The sequence below is a fragment of the Mandrillus leucophaeus genome, unplaced genomic scaffold (assembly GCF_000951045.1).
Source record: "Mandrillus leucophaeus isolate KB7577 unplaced genomic scaffold, Mleu.le_1.0 Scaffold167, whole genome shotgun sequence".
Taxonomy (NCBI): Eukaryota; Metazoa; Chordata; class Mammalia; order Primates; family Cercopithecidae; genus Mandrillus; species Mandrillus leucophaeus.
This window is the reverse complement of record NW_012101665.1, coordinates 854250-864927: the sequence shown is the minus strand read 5'-3', so window position 1 is coordinate 864927 and position 10678 is coordinate 854250. Positions and strand designations below refer to the sequence as shown.

Genomic DNA, 10678 nt, shown 5'->3' with positions numbered 1-10678 from the left:
TGCACAGCAAAAGAAACTATCATCAGAGTGAACAGGCAACCTACAGAATGGGAGAAAATTTTTGCAATCTATCCATCTGACAAATATCTAATATCCAGAATCTACAAGGAACTTAAACAAATTTACAAGAAAAAAAAAACCATCAAGAAGTGGGCAAAAGATATGAACAGACCCTTCTCAAAAGAAGACATTTATGCAGCCAACAAACATATGAAAAAAGCTCATCATCACTAGTCATTAGAGAAATGCAAATCAAAACCACAGTGAGATACCATCTCACAAAAGTTAGAATGGTGATCATTAAAAATCCAGGGAACAACAGATGCTGGTGAGGCTGTGGAGAAATAGGAATGCTTTTACACTGTTGGTGGGGGTGTAAATTAGTTCAACCATTGTGAAAGTGTGGCAATTCCTCAAGGATCTAGAACCAGAAATACCATTTGACCCAGCAATCCCATTACTGGGTATATACCCAAAGGATTTTAAATCATTCTACTATAAAGACACATGCACATGTATGTTTATTGCAGCACTAAATATTTACAATAGCAAAGACTTGGAAACAACCCAAATGCCCATCAATGATAGACTGGATTAAGAAAATGTGGCACATATACACCATGGAATACTATGTAGCCATAAAAAATGAGTGCATGTCCTTTGCAGGGACATGGATGAAGCTGGAAACCATCATTCTCAGCCAACTAACACAGGAACATAAAACCAAACACGACATGTTCTCATTCATAAGTGGGAGTTGAACAATGACAACACATGGACACAGGGAGGGGAACATCACACACTGAGGCCTGTTGGAGGTCTGGGGGGAAAGGGGAAGGAAAGCATTAGGATAAATACCATGTGGGGCTTAAAACCTAAATGATGGGTTGATAGGTGCAGCAAACCACCATGACACATGTATACCTATGTAACAAACCTGCATGTTCTGCACATGTAACCCAGAACTTAAAGAGAAAAAAAATAGGTGGGGCGCGGTGGTTCATGCCTGTAATCTCAGCACTTTGGGAGGCCAAGGCAGGCAGATCACCTGAGATCAGGAATTCGAGACCAGCCTGGCCAACATGGAGAAACCCCGTCTCTATTAAAAATACAAAATTAGCTGGGTGTGGTGGCGCATGCCTGTAATCCTAGCTACTCGAGAGGCTGAGGCAGGAGACTTGCTTGAACCCGGGAGGCAGAGGTTGTGGTGAGCCGAGATCATGCGATTGCACTCCAGCCTGGGCAACAAGAGTGAAACTCCATCTCAAAAAATAATAATAATAAATAATAATAATAATTTTAAAAAGAAATGCTAGTTAAAAAAGATAAAGCAAATTGAAATGAAAAACATGTATATATCCTTCCTAAATACTATTTAGTATTGGTTGGGAAACAGTGTTATTCTCTTTTGGTAAATAAAACTAATTCAGGATGATAATTAACCTCTTTTAGGGGCCATAAATCTCTATTTCATAAAAATTAATGCTGTATGGTCCTAGGAAACAATGTATAAGGCACACACATATGTACATTTGTATATGATTTAGGGATTTACAAGTCCCTATACCAAGCATCTATGGATCCTAGGTTAAGAATGCTTGACATTTATAGAACAAAGACAATTATAGAACAATTTATAGAACTTTAGATAATTATAGAACAAAGTTCTAATATTCGAATGAATCTCTGCAAACGGGTATTCCAATATAAATGTAATTTAAAGCAAATGTAATCACCAACACGTACACACAGAAAAGCTAGTGTTAATACATTCTTTAAGTCCCAGGGCTGGAACCAAGGTTTGGTTTGAAGAATGGTATCGCTAATCAAAGTTAATGTCTCATCTAATTCAACCAAGAACTTTGGAAGAATAACTCTCCTTACCCTTACCTTAAAAACCTCTTTTGCGTGTTTATTAGCAAAAGCATAATAAGCGCCATTCATTTCAAAAAATTAAATGCTATAGACATAGTATTAAAACTAGAAATTCGGTGAAGGTGTTGATACAAGATAATCAGATTTTCTTTTCTTTTTTCTTTTTTTTTTTTTTTGTGACATGGAGTCTCACTCTGTCGCCCAGACTGGAGTGCAGTGGCACAATCTCAGCTTACTGCAACCTCCACCTCCCAGGTTCAAACGATTCTCCTGCCTCAGCCTCCCAAGTAGCTGGGACTACAGGCACCTGCCACCACACCCGGCTAATTTTTGTGCTTTATTAGTAGAGATGGGTTTTCACCATATTAGGCAGGCTGGTCTCCATCTCCTGACCTTGTGATCCACCTGTCTCGGCCTCCCAAGGTGCTGGGATTACAGGTGTGAGCCACTGCACCCAGCTGATGATCAGATTTTCTTTTGCTATCTTGTCTAACTCTGCTGTGGGGGGTTGTTTGAAATCTAAATGTTGCAAGTTATTTTAAAAGGAAGATAAATTAAAATCATTTTATGTGTTGTATTAAGTACTTTTTCCCCCAGAATTCTTTAAGCAATGCAAAAGTTCAAATATGAAAACAATCATGCATAATAAGGAATTTAATATTAGATGATGATACTACCCAGAAACAGTTAATAAATGCCCAAATTAAAACAGGCCTTACCTGGTAGTGATTTGTTATTCTTTAAAATAATATTTTAAAAATATATGTAACATTTTAATTTAACCAATTAAGAATATTTAAAGTTAAATATAGTTATTTGTAGTAATCATCAATAATTGAATCCATTACCATATTTCAATGTGAGGGATGTTTCAAATAGTAAGGCTGCAATCAGCACATCTTCTTTAAGCACTTTATTCCTTAAGTTCAGTCGTGCATGGGCTTCAGATAGGAAAACGCTAAAAAAGAAAATAGTTGCCAATCAAAATATGTTGATATTATAAAAATAATATATATTTTGGCAGGAACAAACCAAGACATATGTGAACCTTAGCCACACCTAAAGCATATTCTTACTTTAAAAAAATTTTTAGTTTCTTTTTTAGTTTCTTTTCTTTAATTTTTTTTTCCTACCAACTTAAATAGACTGTTCCAGAACAAGCCAGTATCCTATTGGTTTCCATCCTGGCTTTTATTTATCATTCCACACTCCCCTCCCGAAGTTTTGTTCAGATAAATACACAGTTGGGAAAATTAATCTAACTAAATATCTTTTACAGACAAATCCTTGACTTTTTCTTTTAATCCTTCATTTATCTAAAATCCTCATAGATTTCCAAGATTTTTGTTGGCAATTTCAGCATTGGAAGGGATCTTCGAATTCAAAGTTCAAACTTTCATCAGAAAACTAAATTTCCTCTACAACATCCTGGGCTATTCGTTTACCAGTATCTTTTGGACCTCTCCTAGCATTCATGGCTTCATGAGGCAATCCATTCCTTTATTTTTAATTTTTTAACCAACTTCCATTACTGAAAGATCTCTTTTAAGCAAATGTGATGTATCTGAATGATTGCTGAACTTGGGAATCAGAAAACCTAGGCTGAGTCTCTAGAATTTACTAGCTGTATGACTTTGTATAAATCATTTAATGTATGAGATTTTTTGAAACTCAGCTATAAAAGGGAGATAAGTAAAGGCATTTGAAAGTTTTGCAACTAACTATAACCATAACTAACTATAACCAAGATTCTATCAATCTAAGCTAAAATTAGTTTCACTGCAATTTCTACCCACAGGTCTCTTGTTCTGTCTGCTGAGACCTCTTAATATGATGCTCTTCAGATATGCAAAGATAACTTTTCGATTGCTCCGTGTTTTCTCTCCTTCAAGTTAAATATTTCTAGTTCCTTTACTATGCTATGAGACATAACTTTCAGCTCCTCACCATGATGGCTACTCTCCTCATGACCTGATTTGGTTAATACTCCTTTTCAGTACAGTACAACAGCGGTTTTGACCATCACAGTAGAGATGAGGCGTAACTAGCATTTTGTTGCTCTTGATATATATTCTATTAATATGACCCCAACTCTCAGTATTATTAATAGCCACATTACATTATTTACTCTTATTAAACATAAAAATAATGAAATATCAAATCCTTTTCATATTAAGCCATATTACCATTTTCTCATCAATTCACACTTATACTACAGAGTCTGGGCATCTAACAGAGGGCTTTACATTTATCCTATTAACTTTCTTCTTGTTAGATTAAGATCACAATTCAAGTTTGTGAAGTTCTCTCCAATATTGCTCATTTATAAATGTAATTATCATGTCTCTGATGTCCTCATCCAAGATCCTTCTAAAAATGTTGACCGGGACAGAATATGTATAGAGCCTTTAGAAAGTATTTTTCAGCTCCACTTCTCTAGAAAAGCAAAGATGCTTGTAATTAGGTACCTGTCTATAGAAATGGGAGAAAAATTCAAGGTTTATGACTCTTCTAGCTAGGGTTCATTTACTCTGCTGTTTCACAAACCACCCTTAGTATTTATTTCTACAATGTGAAAAAGTAGAATTACATTAAAATTAACTACTTTATTTTTGAATAAATAGCTGCATCACAGCTTCACTGTGTTGTGATGTAGCTGTACCATAGTTTAAACAGTCCCCTATTGAGAGACCATTTCTTTATTTGATAATAGTATTAAAGTGTAATCTCAAAATAATTGTGAAGTAGAACCAGGAGTAAAATAATTCATTAAATAAATAAATATATTGTTAAAACTGCAACATAAAATAAGACAGATGAAGAACTGGCAGAAAATGTCAAGTATAAATCTGTAAGATTTAGATATATTTAGTTAATTTCCCCAACTGTATATTTATCTTCATAGAGCTGAAAAAATGCTAAAGATAAGCCAAGTAGAAGTCAACTCTGATAAATGTTTCAAAATGGAAAACAGAATTGCATTACATAATGCTATTTCCTGAATTAAAATTTAAAATACTCAGATCAAATTATACTGTTTGCTTTTTTTTTTTTTTTTGAGACAGAGTGTCACTCTTGTTGCCCAGGTGCAATGGCGCAACCATGTCTCACTGCAACCTCTGTCTCCCAGGTACAAGCGATTCTCCTGTCTCAGCCTCCCAAGTAGCTCGGATTACAGGCATGTGCCACCACACCTGGCTCATTATTTTGTATTTAGTAGAGATGGGGTTTCATCATGTTAGTCAGGCTGGTCGTGAACTCCTGACCTCAGGTGATCCACCCCCTTTGGCCTCCCAAAGTACTGGGATAATAGGCATGCACCACCGCGCCCGGCTTTAAAAGTTCTATTTTCTCATAATGTTCTTTTCTCTATAGTAAAAATATGTTTTGTATTTGAACTCACATAGTCTCTGTTTACATATGAAAAAATATATATATTTTTTGAGACAGTGTCTTGTTCTGTTGCCAGGCTGGAGTGCAGTGATGCAATCTTGGCCCACAGCAACCTCGGCCTCCCGGGTTCAAGTGATTCTCCTGCCTCAGCCTCACGAGTAGCTGGGACTATAGGCATGCGCCACAACCCCAAGCTAATTTTTTTTGTATTTTTTTGGTAGAGACGGGGTTTCACAGTGTTGGCCAGGCTGGGCTCAAAATCCTGACCTCAGGTGATCCGCCTGCCTTGGCATCCCAAAGTGCTGGGATTACAGGCGTGAGCCACCAGGCAAGGTTTTGTCTTTTTTTGTTTTTTTTTTTAATTGACAAGGGGTCTCACTCTGTCACCCAGGCTGGAGTAAAGTGGCACATCTAGGCACTCTGCAACTTCCGCTTCATGGGCTCAAGCAATCCTCCCACCTCAGCTTCCTGAGTAGCTGGGACTACAGGCACCTGTCACCAGGCCTAGCTAGTTTTTTGTATTTTGGGTAGAGACAGGATTTCACCATGTTGCCCAGGCTGCTCTGTTTTTTGTTTTTGTTTTTGTTTTTTTTAAATAGAGATGAGGTCTCACTATGTTGCCCAGGCTGGTCTCGAATTCTTGAGCTCAAATGATCCTCCCACCTCAGCCTCCCAAAGTGCTAGGATTACAGGTGTGACCCGCTGCACCCAGCCCCAAGGCTGGTCTTGAACTGAGCTCAAGCCACCTGCCTGCCTCAGCCTCCTAAAGTGCTGGGATTATAGGCATGAGCCACTGTGCCTGGCCAACACCCACATTTTTTTTTTTTTTGAGATGGCGTCTCGCTCTGTTGCCCAGGCTGGAGTGCAGTGGTGTGATCTCAGCTCACTGCAACCTCTGCCTCCCAGGTTCAAGTAATTCTCCTGTCTTAGCCTCCCGAGTAGCTGGGACTACATGCGCGCTCCACCACGCCTAGCTAATTTTCTGTATTTTAGTAGAGACGGGGTTTTACTGTGTTGCCCAGGCTGGTCTTGAACTCCTGATCTCAGGCAATCTGCCCTCTCGGCCTCCCAAAGTGCTGGGATTATAGGTGTAAGCCACCATGCCCAGCCAACAGTCACATTTTTAAAAACAAGGATTTGCATTTGAAATCAGTGCACTTTCCTCAGACATATCTCGTATGTGGCATCCAATAAAAATTAGTTTAGTAAAAAAATTATTAGAGATTAAAATGATGTAACATGATATAACAAAAGGAATTGTGAAGCCTTTAGTCCTTTTGGAACAAGGCCATTTACAAACCAACCAACTAGCAGTCAAGCAGAGAAACAATTGAAATAGGTAAATTAGCAATTTAATCAAACACATCATTTGTAACTCAATGCTGATTCTAAAATCTTGAATTGAATACCTACAGATATTTTAATGCAGATGCCGACAGTTTTGATCCACATATAGAGTCTGTTCTGATTCTGCGACTTGCTAGATAATAGCCATGAGTCATTCTTTCTGCTTCCAAGCTGAATTCTACATTCAAATTCTTTGCAAAAGCCAGTAGCTAAAAAATGTGAAAAATCCAAGATAATCAAGCTTTATTATGGAATCAATATAACAGAAATCAAAAGTATACTGGCACTTTATTTTTACATGTTTGCATATTTTATTACATAAAAAAGAGTAAATGTCTGGGGCTATTCTGAAGTCACTGAACACTTTAAATATCACAGTGTTATACTTGTAAAGGATATTAAAGTTTACCCAGAATAATCTCCTCCCTCTCAGTGCAAAAATGTTCTGTGCAATATATTTGAATGACTGTACAATGTCTTTGCTCCCAGTGAAAGGCTCACCTCCCTCAGAAGCTAATTTTCCTTTGAATAGCTTTAATCACCTGATAGTTTTTTCCTCATAACTTTCTCTCATTGGCCTAGAGCTACTTGCCCTCCTTACTTCCCTTCCTTCCTTTTAAAGAGCACTTAACATTTGGTATGAGGGGAAACATTATGTTAACTGCTTTGAAGGTGGGCTTTGGTGATTGAATAAGATTTGGGTAGAGAATAATTCTGCAACACAATGATTATCACTGTTTTTTCTGAGTTTTGAGCTTTTTTTTTCTTTCAGAGTCAGTGATTCCTAGTTCCCAAAGTCCTTCTCTGTGACATAATTTCCAAATTTTTTATTATCCTAGTTATTTTCTACTTTTTCAATTCAGATAACTACAGGAAAAATTAACTATAATAAGGCTGCTGTTTTTTTCTGACACTATCTACACCTGGAGAAAAGTTGCTATTAACTATAAAATTTATATTTTATTATTTTATTTATTTATTTATTTTGAGACGGAGTTTCACTCTCGTTGCCCAAACTGGAGTGCAATGGCACGATCTCGGCTCACTGCAACCTCAGCCTCCTGGGTTCAAGCGATTCTCCAGTCTCAGCCTCCCAAGTAGCTGGGATTATAGGCACGCACCACCAAACCCAGCTAATTTTTTGTATTTTTAGTAGAGATGGGGTTTCACCATGTTCACCAGGCTGGTCTCAAACTCCTGACCTCAGGTGATCTACCCACCTGGGCCTCCCAAAGTGCTGGGATTACAGGCGTGAGCCACCGCGTCTGGCCTATTTTGTTTATTTATTTTTGAGATGGAGGCTTGTTCTATCGCCAAGGCTGGAGTGCAGTGGCATGATCTCAGCTCACTACAACCTCTGCCTCCTGGTTCAAGTGATTCTCCTGCCTCAGCCTCTTGAGTAGCTGAGACTACAGGTGTGCACCACCATGCCCAGCTAATTTTTTTTTTTTTTGTATTTTTAGTAGAGACAGAGTTTCACCATATTGGCCAGGCTGGTCTCGAACTCCTGAGCTCAGGTGATCTGCCCGCCTCGGCCTCCCAGATTGCTGGGATTACAGGCGTGAGCCATCGTGCCCGGCCTAAAATTTATATTTTAAATTTAACCTTTAGAAAAGCATAGAGATGGCTGGGCGTGGTGGCTCACACCTGTAATTCCAGCACTTTGGTAGGCCGAGGTGGGTGGATCACGAGGTCAGGAGATTGAGACAATCCTGGCCAACATGGTGAAACCCCGTCTCTACTAAAAATACAAAAAAATTAGCCAGGTGTGGTGGCAGGCGCCTGTAGTCCCAGCTACTCATGAGGCTGAGGCAGGAGAATGACTTGAACCCAGCAGGTGCAGTTGCAGTGAGCCAAGATTGCGCCACTGCACTCCAGCCTGGTGACAGAGCGAGAAAAGAAAAAAGAAAAGCAAAGCATAGAGACATGTTCCTAGACTGGACATGTCCTGGATTGGATATATATCCTGGCTTCTTTATTTTCTTTATTCTCCACAACTCTCTCCAGGCTTTCAGAACTGGATATACTATTAATAGTATCAATAACCCTCTCTAAGTTCTCTCTAAGATGGCACGATCATGAGCCACCAATATCCTCCTTCATGAAAGGACTTGTTGCCCAGCTACTGAGATTCTGTCAGCCCCTTTGGGGATTGCCTCAGGACAGTCCACATCACATGAATGATTGAGGCAGAAGTTGGGGAGGACTTTATAAAGTCCTCAGGTATTGACAGAAAAGCCCTCTCAAATACACATTGGCACACTAAACTCCATCTCAGTCTGTTCTGGAGAGCTCAGACTGCAACAAATTCCATCCACTTTGATTTGTGTAATAGATTTATCTTCCAGAGAAATCATTTTTACTATTTTACTTTTTACTATTTTACAGTTCACTCTACAACTGTTCTCTATAGTCTGACAAACCAACTATAAAATATTTTGCCTGTGCAAGACTTACTGTAAATATGCCAAAATCCTATGACTCCAAAATACAATTTTTGCTCCAGTCAAGCTGGTCTTATCGTTTTCCATGTATACTAATTTCTACTTTTATGTCTTTATTCCTACTGTTAATTCTACTTAGAACACCCATCCTTTGTGCATCTAAATTTTACCCTTTCTTACAGCCAGCTGATGTCCAGCCTCCTCCATGAAGTTTTCCCAGCTTCTGCATTCTATACTGATATCTTCCTTTCTGAATTCCTAAAATACCTCAGAGTCAGCACCACTTAACTTAGCACTTAAGTTGTTCCTTAACTATTTTATGTATCTTTTTTTTTTGAGATGGAGTTTTGCTCTTGTCGCCCAGGCTGAAGTGCAGAGCAGTGGCGCAATCTCGGCTCACCTCAACCTCCGCCTTCCGGGTTCAAGCTGTTCTCCTGTCTCATCCTCCGGAGTAGCTGGGATTACAGGCATGTGCCACCATGCCTGGCTAATTTTGTACTTTTAGTAGAGATGGGGTTTCTCCATGTTGGTCAGGCTGGTCTCGAACTCCCTACCTCAGGTTTCTGCCCTCCTCCTCGACCTCCCAAAGTGCTGGGATTACAGGCTTTAGCCATCTTGCCTGGCCTGTATCTTGTTTTTATTTTTAATTAAATGATAAACTAAAGGGAAAATTTATATATCTGTGAGAATATAAAAGAATGGAAATAGGCTCATATTTGTGAAGTATCCAGTTAATACCTGAATAATTAATAAATCTAGATTGTTTTGGCTTGTTTCTCAGGTAAAAAAAATGGGCAACATTTTTCAGGGTCATTAGCCTGTCCATATTTAGTACCCTAATTCCTACAGACTACTTTTTTCTTATATAATAAAACCAAAACCAAAACCTTATTATATTATAAATATTATTCTTTTTTCTATTCTAATCTATGTGAATAAACAATGTTCATAATTCATGTTTAAGTCGATTTTGCCTTTCAACCTTTTACTCATGCAGTATGCTTACAAGGAAGATAGATACAAAAAAAATTTTTAATGACTCATAGACCTCCACTTTCTGATATCCCCTGCCTTTTATCTATCATACCCAGACAAGTGAACTCTACTTGGACAGATTTTTGAATAGTTAAAAAGGTTTCAGTTGTAAATATGTGAGCACCTTTAATAGCTATGAGAATTATTACTAAATTTACATCACCTACTTTCAGGTTCTCTGAATATGTCACATATGTTTTGATAATGTCAGGGTAATTAATTAAAATGGGTTAGTGAATCATGCTATATATCCCCTAAAGTCAGGACTCGAAGGTAGTCATCTGAGGACAATCCCTTTGAATAGACAGTAAAATGTAAATAACTGTATATCTATATAGCCTATTATAATTTTCCATAGAAAAATTCTATGTTGGTTTTCTTTCATTGAGATTCTGTCAGCTGTGCTGATTTGGACAATGGTACAAAAATAAACTGAAAATTTTAATATTCATTACCTAACACAGTTGTTTCTTTAATTATAGCCCTAAATAATTCTAAATAATTTCTCTATTTTTTCTTTCTTTCTTTTTTTTTTTGTTTTGAGACGGAGTCTCGCTCTGTCACCCGGGCTAGAGTAAAGTGGC

At 38.0% G+C, this 10678-nt stretch overlaps 1 protein-coding gene across 1 annotated transcript in view; it reads right to left on the bottom strand.

Annotated features, from left to right (window-relative positions):
• The window catches only part of MCMDC2 (minichromosome maintenance domain containing 2), a 52317-nt gene that overhangs the window by 14575 nt on the left and 27064 nt on the right, over positions 1-10678 (bottom strand). Inside the window, exons 13-14 of the mRNA XM_011976483.1 lie at positions 6682-6824; positions 2724-2833 (exon numbers count right to left, since the gene is read on the bottom strand). Of these exons, the coding sequence (XP_011831873.1) occupies positions 2724-2833; positions 6682-6824 (253 nt within the window). The remainder of the gene's footprint in view (positions 1-2723; positions 2834-6681; positions 6825-10678) is intronic.